This window comes from Crocuta crocuta, unplaced genomic scaffold, assembly GCF_008692635.1.
Source record: "Crocuta crocuta isolate KB4526 unplaced genomic scaffold, BGI_CrCroc_1.0 scaffold352, whole genome shotgun sequence".
NCBI lineage: Eukaryota > Metazoa > Chordata > Mammalia > Carnivora > Hyaenidae > Crocuta > Crocuta crocuta.
In genome coordinates, this window is record NW_027532169.1 from 4,544,845 (window position 1) to 4,564,823 (window position 19,979).

Below are 19,979 nucleotides of genomic sequence, written 5' to 3' on the forward strand. Positions count from 1 at the left end.
CTCTGAGCTAGCTGTCAGCACAGAGCCCACCATGGGGCTCAAACCCACGAGCTGTGAGATCATGACCTGAGACGAAGTCGGACACTTAAATGACTGAGCCACCCAGGCACCCCTCTCATTTGTGTTTTAAAGCTTGTATGAAGTCCCTACTATGTCAGGTCTGTATCTGTGGTAGATAATTCTTGGTTCAAAGAGCTAAAATTCTCTAAGCTAAAATTCTCTGTGTGTAATTCTATGTGCATACACACATATGATCAATTATGGTATATATCACGTTAACTAAGAGCATATAAGCAAACTCTGGAGGGACAAAAAAAATCTTGGGGGCGGCATAGGAGGTGTAATAATTAATTCATGTCTTGAGGGATGAATAGGAGTTTGTCTTGGTTTAAACATTTTTTAAAATTTTTTATTTCTAGGAGAGAGAGAGAGACAGTGTGAGCAGGGGAGGGTCAGAGAGAGCGGGAGTCACAGACTGAAACAGGCTCCAGGCTCTGAGCTGGCAGTCAGCACAGAGCCCGACGCGGGGCTCGAACCCACGAACCGCGAGATCATGACCTAAGCGAAAGTCGGACGCTTAACTGACTAAGCCACCCAGGCGCCCCTTAAACACTTTTTTTTAACGTTTATTCATTTTTTGGGAGACAGAGACACAACACAAGCAGGCAGAGAGGGAGACACAGAATCCAAAGCAGACTCTGGGCTCTGAGCTGTCAGCAGAGGGCCCGACACGGGGCTTGAACTCATGAATTGCAAGCTCATGCCCCGAGCTGAAGTCGGCACTTAACAAACAGACTGAGACCTGCCTTTTCTCTACCCAGTAACTAGTTCAGTGCCTGGCATGTACATACTCAGACCCCGGAGGAAGGCAGCCGGGTGGGTGAACTGGGCATCGAAGCCGGGCCGCACCGGGACAGGCAGCTGCAGGGACACTGAACACACAGGGGATATTGATCACTCTCCAGCGATGCCTGTCCTAAGGGAGAGAGACGCCAGCACAGCCAGCACAAAGGGGCCACGCTGAGCACCACCTTGGCTAATGCAGGTTTGCAGGAGGGGGTGAGTCACTGAGGGGATCCGTGAGGATGTCGCCTCCCTGCCCCCCTGCCCAGCACGCTCTGCCGTCTGCCTTTCCCTCTCTTCCAGTCTAGTCTCGCCACAGCTCATCTCCCCTCCTTCTGGGAAAGCTGGCCCTAGGTGTTGCCCCCTTTATAATATCCACCAAAGGCCCATGCAATGAACCCTTGGAAGTTTGGGGGAAGGGGCAGGAAGTGGTACTTTGCAGAGTTCAATAGGCGTATGATCCAGCATCAGGAAAACAAATGCCCCTCTGCCCACGCACACGGCATTTGGCTTCTGGTTTCACAGCCCCTGAAGCCTCCCTCTGAGCAATGGACATGTTTGGGGGTGGGTGGGTCTGGAGAGCCTGGCCCAAGGCGGGGCCAGTGACCACCCCCTACCTTGAGGAGGGCCCCTTTAGGTAAAGAGGGAACCGCAGCCCCCCACCCAGTGCCCGCCAGAGGAGCACCGAGCTTTGGGGTGGAGCGGACAGCCTGGGAACCGGTCTGCCAACCAGTTTAACCAGGGACTGGTTTCGACTCCGGAGTTCAAAGGAGCTGGGGTGCACCCGTCCCACCGGCCAACGGGAGCAGCGGCACTTAACCCTTTCCCGGTTGTGCCTGGGGCGACGTCAAGATGCGGTCTGTGATGGAGAGGGTCCGACCCTCTTTGGGGCATGAAATGGGTGAAGGTGACCTTGGCTACAGCTGGGGGGTGTGACCAGGCCCACGGGAGTGGGGAAACTGAGGAGAGAGGCTCCCTTGTTCCTCCTGCCCCAGACTTCCCTTGGGGTTTCCTCTTCCTGCTTAGGTGATCCCCAGAGGACCCTGGCTTCTGGGTGGGTGCAGGGGCACTGGGATTGGATTTCTGGGGTAATGAATATTCATCAGCCCGATCCGGCCTCTGCTTCTGTTTACTTAGCCGGGAGGGGCTGGGTTTCAGGTTCACCTTGACTCCTGGAGCCGCAGCGGAGCAGGTACCCGCTCCTGCACCTGTTTCTCTTGCACCTGCCGTCCAGCTGCTCCTACCCAGCTCTCCTGGCCTGAGCCTTGCCTGGCGCGGCACCCTGGAGGCACCCCTACCTCCCCCAGGCTCCCTCCCGGGGAGCTGCTACACTCAGCCCCTTCTCTAAGGAAGGTCTCGCCTCCAGCCCGGAGCAGCCAGGATTACAGGTACAGGTAGAGGGTGAGCGGGTGGGGAAACCAAGGCACGGAGCCCAGTTAGGGCACTCGGTTCCACTTCCATGGCTGACAAGACTAACTGGGAGGGGGAACCCAGGCGGGCCGGCTCCCATCGCTCCCCTAGGTGGGCAGGCAGCGCTCGGACTCATCCCACTGGCTCTTGGAGTCAATCCAGGCCTCCAGCAGAGCTCTTTCTGGAAAAGTTTCCCTCCAGAGCAGTTCTCTATTAACTCTTACTAAGCTGGAGTCTCCCCCCGACCCTGCCCCCTGAGCCTGGAGGATTTTTCCGGCCGAACATCACCCTGATCCCGTCCAGGGTAGCCCAGTCTTACCCCAGAGTGCACAAGTCCCATCAGGCGCCCTGCAGAGGGATAGGGGCTGGGGGGCTCTGTGTTCTGTCTTCAAGCATTGAAGCTGGCTGGCTTCCTTAAGTCCCCTCCAGCCCTCCACCCCCAACACTGTCAATGGTTAACTTGTCCCAGCTCAGAAGGGGCTTGGTTCAGTCTGGACAAGGCCCTCGGAGCAGTTCACAGAGCTCAGATGGGGTGGTGGGGCCTGTCCTGAGGGGGCCACACGCACACCATGGTGCTGGCTGTCACAGGTGGGGTGGGGGGGGTGGCAGGCTGTCCTGTGTAGCTAGCTCACACCCTCAGGGGTTGATTCCTATCATCCCATAGATTGCAGGGCCCCAGAGCAAGGGCCCAGCCCTCAGCTTGGCCAGCTAAGGGCCCTGAGCAAGCCTACCGCATGGCCCTACCACATGTCACCAAATGCTGGGTCTGCCTAAAAACCCAATACACCCTTTACCCCCACCCCCACCCCATTTCCTCTGGCATTCTGTGATTAGGCATGGGCAAGTGGCTGTAAATATATTGCTCCTTCTGACTTTTGATAGCTTTCGATATCACATCACTTTTTTGATTTAAAGCAAATCAGATTTTACACTATCTTGGGGTGGCTCACTACTTAAAAGAAGCTTAGAGTTTGGTTATTTTGTAAAAGAAACAGTCCTCTCTCTCTTCTGTTCAGATTTTCATATGTTAATCTTTCGGAAAGGGGCAAACATCTCTTACTGGGGCTTATACGTCCTCTCGGACAGAAGGGACAGCAAAAGGCATCTTAGACCAGAGAGTTCAAAGCCAGCAGACAAGGGCCTTGGTGCCATGGTGGTGGTCCCAGGGCAGGATCCAAGGTCTATTCCCGTCTCTCTGTATGGTTTTCTGATAAGGTTCCTTGTGATCTGTCTGTCACTTCCTTCATTCTAAGGAGAGTTAAGCCGATTTGCAGCACCCTTTGCAGCACCCGCTAAAGCAGGTGTCTTTTTTTTTTTTTTTTTTGAGAGCGTGAGTTGGGGAGGGCTAGAGAGAGGGGAACAGAGGATTCGAAGCAGGCTCAGCACTGTCAGCAGTGAGCCCAATGTGGGGCTTGAGTTCATGAACTGGGAGATCATGACCTGAGCCGAAGTCGGATGCTCAGCTGACTGAGCCACCCAGGCACCCCTAAAGCAGGTGTATTTCAGCCAGGACAGGCAGAAGCACTTTCTCTCAAGGAGGTGGGCAGACAGATGGTTATCGTTGGGCTCAGAAGCTGGATCCTCCGCTCCCCGAGTTCCTTGGCAACCCCAGATGGGCGGTGGTGGGGTCATGGGCCTTGCCCCAGACCAGGCGGTGACTGGGCACCCACAGGCCAAGCAAGTGCCCTCCCCACAACTCCTTCCAGAAACCCATCCTGGAACACCGAGTTCTGTGCAAGACCGTGCTAAGCCCAGGTGGGGGCAAGCTGCCAAAGCAAACCTCTCAAGCTGTCCCCTTTGTGCGCTTACCTCTCCAGGGTGCCCTGAGAGTATTTATCTGGCCACTCTCAACCTTTCTTTCACTTTCTAAGCGGGAGCTGCACAAGCTCTCCCCTGGGCTTCTCCTGCTACGTAAGCTCAGCTAGAGGGACAGAGCTGGCAATGTGGATCTGCTCGCCAGACAAAGAGGTAGGAAGGAATCCATCAGGCGTGTGCTCTGGGCATGGGGCTGAGTATATGAAGGGCCAGGGGATAACGGCAGCAAAAGGCCCATGGACGTGGGCCCTCAACCCATTCCAAGCCTAGACCAGCATCCTGCTTCCGTTTTCCTCAAATTTGATATGCTCCCCCTCTAATAAAAATCCTTGCTCATTATGGAAGATCTGGAAATCAGAAACGATACAGGGAGAAAACATCCCCTGTTCTTAAAGAAAACCACGATTAATCATTTGTCATATTTCTTTCCGGACTTTTTAGAAAATGTGGTTAAGAAATTTGGTTTTTATTTTTATTGATTTATTCTTTAAATGTTTATTTATTTTTGAGAGGCAGAGAGAGACAGAGCACAAGCAGGGGAGGGGCAGAGAGAGAGGGAGACACAAAATCAGAAGCAGGCTCCAGGCTCTGAGCTGTCAGCACAGAGCCTGACATGGGGCTCCAACCTGCAGACTGTGAGATCATGACCTGAGCTGCAGTCGGACACTTAACCGACTGAGCCACCCAGGCGCCCCAAGACCTTTGGTTTTTAAAAGGAGGTACTATATGAGGTGCCTGGATGGCTCAGTCAGTTACGTGTCTGACTCTTGATCTTGGCTCAGGTCAAGATCTCACAGTTTGTGAGTTCGAGACCCTCCTCAGGCTCTGCGCTGACAGCATGGAGCCTGCTTGGAATTCTTTCTCCTCTCTCTGCCCCTACCCCACTCGTGCTCTCTGTGTCTCTCTCAAAACAAACAAACAAATAAATAAACTTTAAAAAATTAAAAGAAAAAAAGGAAGTGATATATTTGCCTGTGCTTGGGCTGCCTGACCGTCTAGCCTTCCTGTGCACTGTAGCCTTCTGGCGCACTGTGGCTACTCCTTCCCGGGACCCTTCACAGCCACGTGCAGAGTCCTGAGAACCAGACCACCACCCTCTCCAGGCCCACAGATGCCTTGATCTCTCATCCCTCTGCCTGCCCTTCCATCGCTCTGAATTCCTCCAGTCTGCTGTCTCTTTCTTGCATCTTTTTTTTTTTTAATTTTTTTTTTAATGTTTTATTTATTTCTAGGAGAGAGAGAGAGACAGCGTGAGCAGGGGAGGGTCAGAGAGAGAGGGAGTCACAGACTGAAACAGGCTCCAGGCTCTGAGCTGGCAGTCAGCACAGAGCCCCACGCGGGGCTCGAACCCACGAACCGCGAGATCATGACCTAAGCGAAAGTCGGACGCTTAACCGACTAAGCCACCCAGGCGCCCCTCTTTCTTGCATCTTACACACCCCCACCCGGCAACGATGTCCATGCAACGTCGTCTCCCAGACCTCCTACTCTCTCTCTCAGACAGCACCTATGCGGACGTTAGTGAAAGATGAGGCCACAGCTGTGCCAGGGCACGTTGCTTATCATTGAAGACGCCTGGATTCCAGCCCCAAGCCCCACCTCTGTCGGGTACCAGAGGGTACCAGAGGGTCCAGCCTGGTCTAAACCATATCTCATGCGGGCCTCATGGCCCCACTAAACCTCCTTCCAAACTTTCAGCTCCCCCGCAGACTCCTGTCCTCATGGAAACTAGGTGGGGGAAAGGAGCCATCCTTCAATAATTACCACTGTTATCATGTTTTACTTTACCGAGCATGCCTCCCTCTGTGGGCAGGAATTAACATTAGAGCTAAATGTTAGGGCCAGAAGGGATGGTTGGGGACTCTGAGGGCCAGAGGAGTAACTTGCTAGAGGTCACCAGGCTGGTACAGTCCCTGGGACTTTCCCACTCCCAGCCCAAGGTTCCTTCTACTCGGGAAAAATGCAACAGCCCCTCGCTTCTGCTGGCCCCCCCCGGGAAGTCCAAATTACTCTCAAAATCACAAATCCTACTGATTTCATAATGAATACTAAGCAAAATGCACAGGGTGTTTCTGGCCATCTGATACCAGCCAACCATCTGCCGGCTTCTGGCAGTGGGACCTGGTGGCTTAGTGGGAGCAGCTTGGGAAGGGTGTCAGTGGCCTGGGTGCTGGGTGACCCAAGCAAGCCGTTCACCTCCTTGCAGCCCTGAGGAGCCTGATTCCTCAAAGCTCCCTACAACCCTGCGTGGCAAAAGTATGTGGCTGTCCCGCTGCCCCTCAGCCTGTTGATGTCCATTTGGCTGGCCCTTCCCCAGAGCCCTCTCTTCCCAAATCCTGGGTTTGTTCAGCTCCACCTTCAGTTCTTTCAGGCCTGGACTCTTAGAATAGCCCACAATCAGGAGTTTAGAGAGGGCTGCTCCCCACTGACTGACTCCTCTCACTGTCCCATCCTCCTCCTGCAGAAAGCCTCACCCTCGGCCCGGGAACGCCATGACCGAAGTGGGCTGGTGGAAGCTGACCTTCCTGCGGAAAAAGAAATCCACTCCCAAGGTGCTCTACGAGATCCCTGACACCTATGCCCAAACAGAGGGCAGCGCAGAGCCCCCTGGGCCCGAGGGTGGAGGCCCCGATGGCAACTTTAACACCCGCCTGGAGAAGATTGTGGACAAGAACACAAAGGGCAAGCATGTCAAAGTCTCCAATTCGGGCCGGTTCAAGGAGAAGAAGAAAGTCCGAGCCACGTTGGCAGAGAACCCCAACCTCTTTGATGACAGGGAGGACAAAGGACAGTGAGGGGGCCCACGGAGGATGCTAGCACCTCCCCACTCCTGCCGTCAGCCGGATCTGAGACGGGAGCTTGCCACGCTGGCCTCCTTGGCCACAGGAGCCGTGGGGACAGTTGATGCCTGCTGGCAGGAAACGTCTGGTTTTAGGTTTGTATTTATATCCCCTAGCTTTCTGGAAGGTCTGGGAGATCCCAGGGCCCTCCCACGTCCCCCAGCACATACAAAGGCACTCCAGCCCGAGAATGAGAACCCCACCCAGGAAGGACAGCCCTCCTCACAGTGGTGGTGCCAGCAGAGAGGTGGGCATGGCAAGAAATGGAGAGAGGGAGCGGACAGACTTCACCTCCTCCAGGGGCACAGGGTCAAGGGTGAGTTTCAATTGCTCCCTCTACCTTCTCTACCTGTTAACTGTTCTCTGGACCAATTCTGAGAGTGAATTTTCCAGAAGCCACATGATGGAATGGTTTTCCTGGAGCTGGAGGAGGTGGAGACCCTGAACTTGAGCTCACCTCCCATCACAAGAGGCAAATTTCTTGTAATTCGGTGCCCACGTGTGTGGGAAGAAGAGGACGCTGGGGGCTGCTGAAGGCCAGGCGAGGGGCCCCACAGCTCCCCGCATACCTCCTCAAAGGGACGCTGCACTCGGGGAGGGGGTAGGGAGCTCTGGTAGGAACTGAGAGAAGCCAGCTCTCTTCTCCCCTTCTCCTACTAGTATTTAAGAGGGACAGGTCCCAGGGATGAATCCTGGAGCCTTGAATTTTGCTTAAAAAAATAATCGTAGGTTTCTCTCTTTGTAATAAACGATGCTGCAAAAGCAGAGAACCCATTGACGCTTTTTGTCTTACATGTACTGAGGACCATTTCTAATGCCTTTACTCCCTTCGTGTAAGTAAAGTGGAACTTTGCGCTCAAAGTTCCTATCAAGCAACAGAAAGGACTCCTAGGGGTCACCTACGTGGCTGGGTAGGTAGAGCATGTGACTCTTGAGCTCCAGGTTGTAAGTTTGAGCCCTTGGTTGGGTGTAGAGATTACTTAAAAATAAAATCTTTTTTTTTTTTTTAAAGGAAGGGTCCCTAGTGTGAAAAAATAGCAAAGGGAGGGGCTAGCTTCAACTCAGTGATCAGTTCCTTCTGGTCGACAGAGAGACCATCAGCGGCTCTAAGAGAGTGGAGGAGACCTTTGGTGACTTACCCCAAAGTCACAGGGGTTTGGTTTGGGATCAGGATTCAAATTCTCATTCCACAGCTTAGTAAATGGGTGATTTGGGGAATATTTAAAAAAGGAAAGAAAAGGAAGGAAGGAAGGAAGGAAGGAAGGAAGGAAGGAAAGCCCCTGACCCTCAACCTCAGTTTCCTCTTCTGTAAAAAGGGTTGTGATAGTACGTATTTCATGGGAACGGCCAATATTAAGTGCCCTGTAAGTAGCCCTATACTAGGTGCTCAGTTAACATTGGTTTTCTCCCCCTTCTTTTATTAGGGAGCTCCATCATAGCCCGCAGCTTGTTTAAGGAAGGGGAAAGAGTGTGCTCCCTGTGCTGTTAGGTCCAGATTTTTCTCAAGCCCCAGGAGCTGGGAGCTAGAAAAAATTGGACAAATCTCTGGAGCTTTTGGTGGGAACAGGGAGAAACCAAGGTGGCAACCAAACAATATGGTCCTGCAGCTTCCTGGTCAATTCCTTACAGGCTGTTGGGCCACTCCACCCGAGGGAATGTGGCTCAGGGAAATTTATTACCAAAACAAATAGACCCATACAAGGGGGCCTTTGTTGGGTGGCCTCACCCAGGCCAGGGGGAGTTCTGAGGATGAGTGAGGGACACCAGGAGCTGGAGGGAGGGAAGGAAGGCTGGCTCAGGTGTGCTGTCTTCCCCAAGGCCTTTTTCCCCTATCCTTCCCACCACATGGAAGTTTCTAGGGTCCATCCAATTACTTAACCCATAAAGTATCCCACAGAGGAACTGACTTCCCCCACACTGTCCCGTCCACTGTGAAGAGCCAAGGTTTACAGAGAGCTTACAACGGGCCAGGCCCTGTGGCAGGTACTCCAGGAGGTTCCTCATCCAATCCCTTCGTCACATGAGGGCAGGTGCTGCATCCCTATTTCCCAGCTGAGTTAGCTGAGGCGGAGAGAAGTGAAGCCATTTGCTTGCAATGCCAGAGCTGAGACTGAAGCCAGGGCTAGCCTGTACACATGACTCCTGCACACAGCCCCTTCCACTCTTGATTCTCATCTGCTTGGGGAATGGGAAACTGAGGCTCATCAGAAAGGAGGGCAGTCACCTGCAGAAGGGGAGGTAGGGTCGGAGAGGGCAAGGTCTGGGGCTTGGAATCCTGATGCTGGCACCAATGGGGGAAAGCGAACCGCCTTCAAGACTGAGTGTCTTCTTGGGGCACCTGGGTGGCTCAGTCGGATAAGTGTCTGACTTTGGCTCCGGTCACAATCTCACAGTTCGTGGGTTCGAGCCCCGTGTCAGGCTCTGTGCCGACCGTTAGCTCAGAGCTTGGAGCCTGCTTCAGATTCTGTGTCTCCCTCTCTCTCTGACCCTCCCCTGCTCAAGCTGTCTCTCTCTCTCAGAAATAAATAAAAAACAATTTTAAAAAATTAAAAAAAAAAAAAAAGACTGAGTGTCTTCTGAGACACCAGACTATAGGAACCTGCCACTTGAGCCCATCCTGAGGTTCCTTGAGGGAGGTAGGGCTTGGGGATGATGCTGGGCCCTGGGGTGACAAGCCCTGCCACATTGCCACCATTACCGCTCTTAGGTGAGAGGGTCTATGGCCCCTCTGCCTTGTGCGTGAGACCCTGCTCCAGCCTCAAAGTGATGTCTGCAGGAATCTTCCAGGGAGGCCCCACATACATCCCTAAGTTGGGGGCCGCTAGTAGGTGCATACTAAAAGCCAAGGGGAAATCTGGCTGCCAGGGAGTCAGTGGGAGGCCGCCGCAAGCTTTCACGAGGCTGGAGGAGGAGGAACCGAGAGTGCAAATATGTGCAGGAGCTGCAAGAGGCTACGGGTTATCGACCACAGTTTCACTGGGACACGACCCAAGGCGGGGAAGGGGGAGGCAGGAGGGGCCGGCCAGAACTGGCCTGCGCTGCCCAGAAGGGACCAACCCTGGGCGGCGAGCTCCCCCTGCTGGCCGCCCAACCTCTAGGGAGAGGAGGCGTGAGGTGGGAGGTGTGGCTTAAGTTCCCCACTTCCCCTCTTTCCTGGGGTCCGGGTGGTGTGCAGGGCGGAGGAGGAGGCCAGGCCAGGTTGCATATTAATATCACACACGGCTGATGAAGTTTTATTACGGAGTTGGCACAGTGATTGTCAAAGAACAGGAAAGCCAGGCCCAAACCTAGGGGGTGGGGGATACACAGCTTCCAATAACAGGGCAAGGTAGTGAAGGGCACCCCCCTCCCGCCCCCCGCGCCCTCTCCTACAACAGCCACAGGGTAGCGTTGTGCCTCCCTGCACTCAGGCTTCAGAGAGGGATCAGCACTGAGAGGGCCACCCTTGGAGGAGCCTGTTTGTGACACTGAGGCACAGCACACACCCACACAATGGAATGAAGCAGTTTACAGAGTTGGCAAGTTCAATGCCAACACGCACCGATAATAGATCTCTGATCCTGGCTTAGTCACAGCAAACATTTACCCAGCCTGGCTCCCCCTCCGTAGCCTGTAGGCCATTCATTCAAGTTGTCATTGGTCACTAGGCTTGAGCTCAGGAAAAGTAAATACAGTTCAGCACAGGCCTCAGCCCAGACTGGATGAAGAATCCAATGGTGAGAATGGGAGGTCGTTGGTTTCGAGATCAGGGCCACTGCGTCCGGTCATGGGCGAGGGGGTGTCTTTTTAAATGTAGAAAAGGGGGGGGGGGGGGGGGGGCNTGAGAGTCAGGTGGGGTGCTAACAGCTCAGAGCCTGGAGCCTACTTCTGATTCTGTCTCTCTCTCTCTCTGCCCCTTCCCTGGGTGCTCTCTCTCTCTCAACAATAAATAAAAGTTAGTATATGTGCTGCCGAAGCGAGCACAACAATAAATAAAAGTTAAAAGAAAAAAAAATTTTAAGATGTAGAATGGGAGGCATGAGTCTGGGGCGGGCTCCCAAGTGGTACTGCTGCTGCCGGTCTGTGGCAAGGATCTAAGCCAGGGGCTCTCAACTTTTGGCTGCACCGAATTCCCTGGGGAGCTTTTAAATTTCCCAAAGCTCAGACCACACTCAGACCAGTTAAATCACATCCGATTAAAGCTCCCTGGGTAATCCCAGCCTGGATGAAAACCAGTGTCTGGGAGTAATCATCAGTAGGGGTGGCGGGGGTGGGGGGGAGACAGGTGAAGGGGATGTATGAGTAGTCAGCAAGGTATAAACCCTATAACAACTTTATACCTGGAAAATGAAATATACACGTGTATGTATCTGTACACACAGATATAGTTCTCATAAACAAGCACAGAAGATAAAGCTTGATTGAAATCCGCTGGGCTCATAGGTACCAGCACATGAATCCCTTCTATAAAACTCCTGACTACCTGGGATTGGATACTTTTAGAGACACTTGCTACCTCGCAGGTAGCCCATTCCCTCTTAGGCAGTCCTAGCTATTTGAAGTCTCCATGAGATGAAATCTACTGCCATGCAGCTTCCACTTATGGTCCCTTTGGGGCTCCAGAGAATAAATTTAATCTCTTTTCCACTTTGTTGTGCTTCAGATAATGGGAGGCAGTTATCAGTAGGGTAGGGTGCTATAAAAATATCCTACTAAGTTAGTTTAGCCTCCTTCAGTTGCAAACAACAGAAATTGATTCTAGTTAGTTTAAGGAAAAACTACTTCCTTCCTAACTTCCTTCTTCCCTTCCTTCCCTTCTTCCCCTCCAGCCCCACAGGGATAGTGGGTGTTTTGAGGCTGGAAGAGGAACTGCGCAACCTAGAGGTGGGAGGAGGGATCCAAGGTCACTCAGGGAATTTCAAGAGCAGCAGCTGGAGGCTGTATCTTCTTGGCTGCCACTAAGGACTTGGCTACACGGCCTCTCAGACTCAGGGTCTCTTCCTTTCAAATTTCACATTGTTGACAAGAAAAGAACCGATTGGCTAGATTGGCTTATGCCGGAACCAATTAGCTTTGAGTGGTATGACTCAGTCACATTAGTAACAGGGCAGATGGGGGCCTCCAGAAAAAGGGAATCACACCAGCTATTGCCTCTCGAGGGAGCTATTCCAGTAAATCATATTCAAGATCAAGAAAATAATTGTGGGATTCCTCCCCCCCGTCCACCATTTCTGAGTCTCTATGCCACTGTTTACACTCCACTCCACCACCTAATTGAGAGCCAACTGAAAATACAGAATTCAGAGCTTGAACTCTGAAGAATCTTAAATAGAAGGGGCGGGGAGGGAAATGGGATGAGTTTAGAAGGGCCTGGCTCTCAACCCCACACCCTCTCTTAGCACCCAGCCTCCGGCTCCGGTCAGCACCAGCAGATCGGAAGTCAGGGTGCAAGTCTCTCATAGAGCCAGTCTTCCTCCCCCAGGTGGGTCATGGGCCCCACGGGGGAGTCTCCTGTTGGCAGGCCCCGCCGGAAGACGATCCGGTCATGCAGCCGGTTGGTTTGGCCTTGCCAGAACTCCATCACTTGCGGGTACAGGATGTAGCCGCCCCTTCAAGGAGAAGTGGTGGGTTTGTGCTCTGGGCATTTTTCCAGCAGGCCCCCATCCCAGGGCCCCCCGCCCCCATCCCAGGGCCCCTTGAAGGAAGCTGCTGGGATGCATCTGCTGAGGACCAGGTATCACTCACCAGTATGTTGGCTTTGGCACCTCTTGCTCTTGGTAGAGCTGCTTCAGTTCCTCGTTTTTCTTTCTCAGATACTGTCCAGGGGAAGGAAACAGAGGAAGGCCCAGACCAGTCAGTGCTTCACATAATAACCATTTACTAGCTGGCATCCCCAGGTGACAGCCGCTGGGGAGGAGCGAAGGGCCCTGCCACCCGGGGCACAAAGGAGGAGCCCAACTCACCTCCCGATCTGGGATCACAGAACTCTGGTGACTGACCACAGCCCCGATCTGGCTGCTCTTGGGGCGGGAGCGGAAGTAGCACTCAGCCTCCTCCTCTGGCAGCTTCTTCACGGAGCCCTCCACACGCACCTGCTCGGGCATGGCCCCGGCTAGACAGCATTCAGCACCACCCGCCCTCCCCACAGGCCCCCTTCCTCTCTCTCTTCTCCTTACCCGCCGCCCCGTCACTGCTAGCCCCAACTAGACCAGCTCATTGAGAGCTCTTTGAGAGGTGGGCTGTTTGCCTGGCCTGGGAGCCTCCACTGGGCTCATCCCTAATGAGCCCCAGGCTGTCCGGGGAATGCTCACTCACCTGGCGGTTGAGGGGCTCCCAATAGAAGACAAGAGAAGCAAAGGGATTGGAGTCCTGGAAGCAAAAGAGAATTCAGTCAGCCATCAGAACTGCAGGGAGGACACGTCCACATGCAGAAAGAAGGCAGGAAGTCTGCAGCACCCATGCCCACAGCGGATGCATTCACTACCGCATCTTATTGAAACCCTCAAAGGTGTGCCTACTTTTACAGGTGTGGAGATAGACTCGGGGAGGTTAAGTAACATGCTCAAGTTCACACGGTAAGTGGTAGAGCTATGCTGAAAACCCAAGCCATGTGGACTCCAACGTGAGTCTTGCCATTTCTCTAATCCATAGATTTGCAAGTCCTCAGAAATGCATCTGCGGCTGGCACGGACTCAGGGAGGGCTCCTCCTTTGGATTCATGAGTTGATCGCACAGAGAGTATCAGCTCTAGGCTTGATGCCAGGAGAGGGGCTGGGGGGGAAGAACAGAGATATAACAGACGCAGCCTCTGGCCCCCACAGGGCCTATGGGGGGCTTAGCAGAGGAGACAAATATGAAGCACACGATCACATAAATAAACCCACAATTATAAACCGAACAAAGGGCACAAGTAAAGCTAAAAGTTATAATGACAGTGAACAGTGACTGATGTAGCACAGGAATTGAGGAGGACTTTCCTGGGTCTGAGAGCTGACGGGACAGAAGGTAAACAGATGACAGGGGTGGTTAGAGAGAGCACTCATTCCCGGCAAAGAGAAGGGCAAGTGCAAAGGCCCGCAGGCAGGACGGTGCCTGAGCACAGACAGCAAGTGGGCTGGGGCAGGGATGGCATATGAAGGTGACAGAGGAAGCGAGGGCTGGACCCTGCAGGCCCGGGAGGATGTACTCTGAACCCTCACCAGCTCTCTTCCCTTTCGACTCTCGAAGTTAGTGAAGAAACGGAAGCCATCCTTGCCAAAGCCCTTCAGCAGCACCATGCGGGCGGAGGGTTTTCCATCTCTGGGGCGAAGACCGGAGCATGTGATCAGCGCTCATTTCACAGTCCCTGCTACCACCCCTCCCCACAGGTGCTCCCCTGAGCACCTCCCACCTATGCCCCTTATTTTGCACTGTCAGGGCACGCAGGCTACCCGTTCCCACTTGCCCCTGGGGGTTTGTCCTAGAGGGGTAAGTATGACATTACCGCCTGGGGCCTGTTATGGACTGAACTGTGTCCCCCTGAAATTCTCTGTTGAAGCCCTAGCCCCTAGTGGGACTATATTTGGAGCTGAGGCTTTGAGGGAGGTAATTAAGGTTAAATGAGGTCATAAAGGGGAGACTGTAATTCAATAGGACTGGTGTCCTTATAAGAAGAGGAAGAGATACCAGAAAGATCTTTCTCTCCCTCCCTTTCCCTGCAGGCACAAAGGAAAGGCCATGTGAGGACCCAGCAAAAAGGTGGTCATCTACAAGCCAGAGAGGCCTCGTTAGGAACCGATTAAAAAAAAATTTTTTTTTAACATTTATTCATTTTTAAGAGACAGAGAGAGACAGAACACGAGTGGGGGAGGGCAGAGAGGGAGGGAGACAGAATCTGAAGCAGCTCCAGGCTCTGAGCTGTCAGCACAGAGCCCAATGCGGGGCTCGAACCCATGAACTGTGAGATCATGACCTGAGCCGAAGTCAGACAGAGGAGGTGTCTCATGGGGTAGATGACTGATTGTTAAATAAATAACATGACCAAGCACTGTGCTAGATTTCAGGAGAGGGAGAGCTTTATGGAGAAGTTCCAGGAGATGTAGCTGTTTGTGTGTGTGTGTGTTTTCTAATGTTTATTTTTGAGAGCGAGCAAGCGAGAGAGAGTGTGCGCAGGGCAGAGAGAGAGGGGGACAGAGGATCCGAAGCGGGCTCTAGGCTGAAAGCAGAGAGCCCCAGGCGGGGCTCAAACTCACAAACCATGAGATCATGACCTGAGCTGAAGCCGGAAGCTTAACCCACTGAGCACCCCTGGGCACCCCCCAGGAGATATAGCTCTTAAAGGGCAGATGGGAATTGGGTAAATAGGGAGATGAGGGAGACAAAGGTGTTGGGGGTAGGTGCATTAAGGGCAGAGATGAATGAGGCACTACACTTTATTACTGAAATGGAATTAAGCGAAGTGTGATCTTGGTTTACAGGAAAGGGCGCTGAGGCCCAGAGAGGACAAGTAACACGCCTGAGGCCACACAGCATGCTAATAACACTGCTATAACATAAATTTGCATTCCATCAAGTTGCGGTTTCCTAAGTTTTCTACTTCATCCGTATCCACCCACAGGTGGGCCCACAGCTATGCCCACCTGGTACAGGTAGCCAGGCACATGGCATTGGCTTCCCCTATGTCGGGACACTGGACAGCCTCCTCAAACCAGGCAGCAAACTGCTTCATGGGGTCCAGGGAGGTCAGCTGAGTCTCCTCAAATGCCTGAGAAAGGAAAGTTTTATTTAATAAACATATACAGTGCTTACTGTGTACCTGGTACTCTTCCGGGCACTTTTCATATAAAACAAAACAAAACAAAAGACCAGTACCCAGGTACTGCTAGCCTTATTTTACAGGTGAGGACAGAGGCAGAAACACATGGCATAACTTGCCAAGTCCCATAGCTAGTGATCGTTGACTCGGGGTGTCAAACCTATCACCTGGAGAGCATAAAAAAAAAAAAAGCCACATTCCTGGGCTCCACCCCTCCTCCCCAAATTCTCTGTAGGTCTGAGGTTTAAGGAAAAACTACATGCTTAACAAGTACTTCTGGAAATGCTCACACAGAACCAGATTGAAAAAACGGTGGCTCTGGGCCCCAGTTCCAAAAACAATTCTGTTGGTTCCACCTTTGAGGAGGGAAAAGGAAAAGAACTTCTCGAAATCGAAATCATGAGGGAAGGGGGTGAATCAGGCAGGGAGAACTGGAGCTTTCTCCTCCCCTCCTCCGTGAGACGGTACCCTCGCCCATGTGTCACTTATCAAATATTAGCTGATTATCACTGTGCTAAGCACTTTGCAAATATCAAAGTCCACAACGTCCCTGAATAAGGTGCTCACTTCTCAGGTGGGGAAATTTTGAGGCCCAGAGGGGTTAAGTTATTGTCTAAGGTGATGCACCCCGTGAATGGCAGGACTGCAGCCTGGGCCCCCTCCAGAGCTCGCACGTACCCACTATGCCCAGCCACCTCTTTTCATCCCTTTTCCCCAGAGCTCCTCGCCCTGTTGCTTGTCTTTGAACCCCCTTCTCCTACCCAGATGACCCCAAACCCACCCGGTGGCGTTCCTTCCCCTCCCATCCCCTCCCTTTGGGGGATGACGTGGGGACCCCTCCCTGCGGGAGGCCCTGCCGGCGGCCGCACCTCTCCGTCTCCGCGGTAACTCTTGCGCATCGGCCCCAGGTCCATGACGACACCACCACCGCACAGGTGGTGGAGGTCGGGGGCCACTCGGTAGGTCGCCGGAACGTCGCGGTGATGCCTCGCAGCCCGCACGTCAGGAGGCCGCCAGCCACGTGACCCGGCGTCGCCCGGCGCCGGGTTCCGTTGGGTTCGGAACCAATTTCTCAGGCCGGGAGTTTACCCGGGGATAGGAAGAATTCGCCAGTTGCCAATCCCGGCTAACAGGTCTTAAGTCCTCGGAACCAATGAGCGCTCAGGATCGGAGGAGGGAGCCAGGCGCGGAGAGGCCATTGGTTGGAGTTTTGCGGGAGCGAGGCCAATTAAAGCGAGAGCAGGAGAACCCAGTGGCCAATGGGCGGTGCCTCCGGGGGCGGGAGCAGAGAGACAAGGAAATGCTGTCACCGCCGTTAACACGCACGTGGAGGTTTGTTAAAGGTATAGGGACGGCGGCAGCCCAGGCGGGGGGCGGGGAATGAGTCACTGGGGGCTTAAAGGGAGTGGTCAGTGCTAAATGGCTGGCCTCTAGCAGGTGCCTGGAGGCGAGCCTAGCGTACCCTGGAGGGAAGCTGGTGGGCAGGGAAAGGACAAATGGAAAATGGAGTTAGAGGCCTGACTCGGAGGCCAGGTGATGGAGAGACACAGGAGGGGCAGTTTGGTTGGGGGGAGAAATTGGGCTGAAGAGTGGGAGAGGTTGAAGTGAGTTGTGGATCACACAGGATAGGTGCTGTATATTGTGCGTGAGTGTATGTAGGGCGTGGGGGTAGGGGTGGGAGTGGGGTTCTCTGGAGAGGGGGAGGTGCAGTGGGGTCAGGAAGAGACTGTGGGGTGGGAAGGAAGACTGCTGAATGGAAAGGAGGGAAGAGAGACCTTTGGGATCAAGCCATCTCAGCCCAGAGCCATCCTCCTTGTCCAGCTCCCAACCCTGGGTTCTCCTTTCATGGTGCTCATGGTTTCTCCTTTCAGGGTGCAACGGAGTTCACATTAGTCAGTGTTCTGGTAGATGGAAAGGTTACCGTCGCCCCACCCCTCCTGGGCCTCCCTCATCTTAGCTAAGTTCTCCCCCCTTCACATTTTGCCCTTCCTAGGTAGTTGGAGTCTAGTTCCTAGGTCAATGCCAGCAATAACTGGGGGCACAGGGGAGCAGGTAGCTGTGCAAAGCCACTTCCAGGCTGTGGACACAGGGCTGAGAAATGGAAAACCTGCCAGTACCCATTCCGGCTTTGACCCGGCTGGGACAGCCTTGGGTCAAGTCCTCTCTGTAGTCCTGGTTTCCACCAACATCAGGAAGGGGAGCTGCAAGAGCCATCTAGGCAGGCACCCCAGGACTGTGCCAGGTAAGGGGAACTTCCTGCCCTACCCACGTGTCTGCATTACCAGGTGCGAAGCTTCATAAGGCCCTTCATTAGAGACCTGTCATCTTTTATTATATGGTCGTAGCTTGAGCCAAATGGAATCTGGAAGACCAATTTGCTGCAATGAAATAATACATGTCTCACGGCTTAATGATGTTGATCTATGGATTCTCCGCTGGTTGAAAAATTTTGCTACATCGTTTTCCTCCATCAACATGACTGAGGGAGTTGACTGGACTTACTTTCTTGTTGGGGCTGTCTTTCCACATGTGAACATTGCTGTCCTCTGCTGCTTCCAAGCGGGTGCACTTGAACCTGTGTAAGTGGTAATTAGCACCCTTCAACTCAGATGGTTGTGTTCCTGGGGCCACACTCTTAGCACTCCTAGGCTATGCTACTCTGGACCTGGGACTCTGGGAGAAGACCAGGATCATGTGAATGGCTTGCTTAAGAGCCAAGAGCTCAGCATAGATATTTATTCATTCAGTAGACATTTGTTTGTTAAAGACTTGTTTTGGATCAGGCACTGAGTTAGGTCTGAGAATACTGAGTTGAAGAAGGTGACATGCTTCCTGCCCACAGGGGGTTTGTAGTTTATAGGGCGAAGCAGATTTAAAGGCTGATGAGTTACAGGAACTGTTAAAGTTATCTCTGTGAGGTAAAGGGGAGCAGAAAGGAAAAAATTGTCTCCAGGCGTCAGACAGTCAGAAAGGCTTCATAAAGGGAGCGGACATTTGATTTGTCTTATTGAGTAAGTGTTTGCCATTTAGACAGTGGAACGGGCATGTCAGGAAGAGGGAACGACGTGGGCAAAGGCGTAGCGTTAGGGAAAACGTGACACAGTGTGATTCTCCTCGAGCAAGATGGTGAGGAACAGGCTGGACAAGTAGGCAGGGCTCGCGCACCTGCTGAAGATCGGGCAGTGGGAAGGGCCAGGCTTTCAGACAATGATTCTTTTTTTTTTTTTTTAATCCTTCTTGCTGTTGTTGAACCAGAGTGTCTACTAATTTCTGGTTTTTTTAAGCCCAGATGGAGAGAAAAAGTACTAGCTTCCAACAGCCTCTCCCATCCTCGGTGATTAGGCAGGAAGTTTGCAACTGGTTGCCTTTTTAGATCATCCCTTCTGTCTTGAAAATAACACGTAGGCTTGTGTTGTGCTTTTCTGCCGAGTGGGATTCGGTGTCTGGATCACAAAACAGCCCTGCGGCGCAAACTAGAGAGGGGCCGGCCCTGCTGCTACTGCTGAAACCCCAGCAGGGGCTTTGTCTGCGTGGGAGAAATGAATTTTTTATGGTTAACTGCTTTTTCTTAAACACTTTGCCACCCTCCTCCCTCCCCCAACTTTGCAACATTATTAATCTCTCCTCGGGAGAGTCTTAAATGAAAAGAGAACGTACTGTAATATTTCACTCTACAGAGGATGCACACTGGCTTCTCAGTATGAAACAAAGGGCTGGGTTCGGGTTTGGGGACTGTACCTCGCCTGTTTTCTTCCGGTGCTTTTGTACATATGTCCTTAAGTCACCTTGGGGTCTGATCGTTTGGTTGAATTACGTATTTCGCTTGGACCTTAGTGACTGTGTTTGGGCACCGGACTCGGGAGACCGAGTGGGTGGTGGGGAGGGAGGGCGAGGCAGTGGCAGGGAGATGTTGAGAGATTCCACGGTGCTGCCTAAGAAGCTGGGAGCCTGGTGTCGGAGTCTGGGGTGCGGCCGGCGGGCAGGGAATCCACTCACGGGGATAACTTGAGAAAATATGGGTGGTGCTGTTCGTTGAAGTGGGGCATGTTGGAGGAGGACGTTTTCGGGGGGGAAATGAAGCCCGTCGGACCCATGGAGTGTGAGGGCTTATGGAACACCGATGTTCCAGATTGAACAATCACGGCTGGAGAGGAGACCATCTTAGGGGAGGGGTCTAGGCTGATGAGACCTGGTTAATCATCTTGAGCCTCCGAAGTGGTACCTGAGGCCATGGGAGAGGATGAGAATGTCTGAGAAGGGAAGAGGGCCTGGGAGAATTAAGGAAGATAGGGGTGGGA

The 19,979-nt window shown here is 53.0% G+C and overlaps 2 protein-coding genes across 2 annotated transcripts in view; one reads left to right on the forward strand and one right to left on the reverse strand.

Moving 5' to 3' along the window:
- Positions 1–2,117: 2,117 nt before the first annotated feature.
- PRR15L (proline rich 15 like) lies at positions 2,118–6,900 on the forward strand. Its single transcript, XM_077776887.1, has 2 exons — positions 2,118–2,231; positions 6,533–6,900. Exon 2 carries the CDS (start codon positions 6,561–6,563, stop codon positions 6,861–6,863), a length of 303 nt encoding a protein of 100 aa, XP_077633013.1. The 5' UTR covers positions 2,118–2,231; positions 6,533–6,560; the 3' UTR covers positions 6,864–6,900.
- A 3,835-nt stretch (positions 6,901–10,735) lies between these two features.
- Positions 10,736–19,979, reverse strand: part of PNPO (pyridoxamine 5'-phosphate oxidase) — an 11,750-nt gene continuing 2,506 nt past the window's right edge. The window contains 8 exon segments of the mRNA XM_077776880.1: positions 10,736–12,496; positions 12,633–12,703; positions 12,851–12,979; positions 13,203–13,256; positions 14,087–14,186; positions 15,506–15,630; positions 16,551–16,627; positions 16,630–16,752. Of these exon segments, the coding sequence (XP_077633006.1) occupies positions 12,328–12,496; positions 12,633–12,703; positions 12,851–12,979; positions 13,203–13,256; positions 14,087–14,186; positions 15,506–15,630; positions 16,551–16,627; positions 16,630–16,752 (848 nt within the window). The 3' untranslated portion in view covers positions 10,736–12,327.

Bases quoted from the DNA above. Each gene is read 5' to 3' on its own strand.
- PRR15L (XM_077776887.1), top strand. From the start codon at position 6,561: ATGACCGAAGTGGGCTGGTGGAAGCTGACCTTCCTGCGGAAAAAGAAA.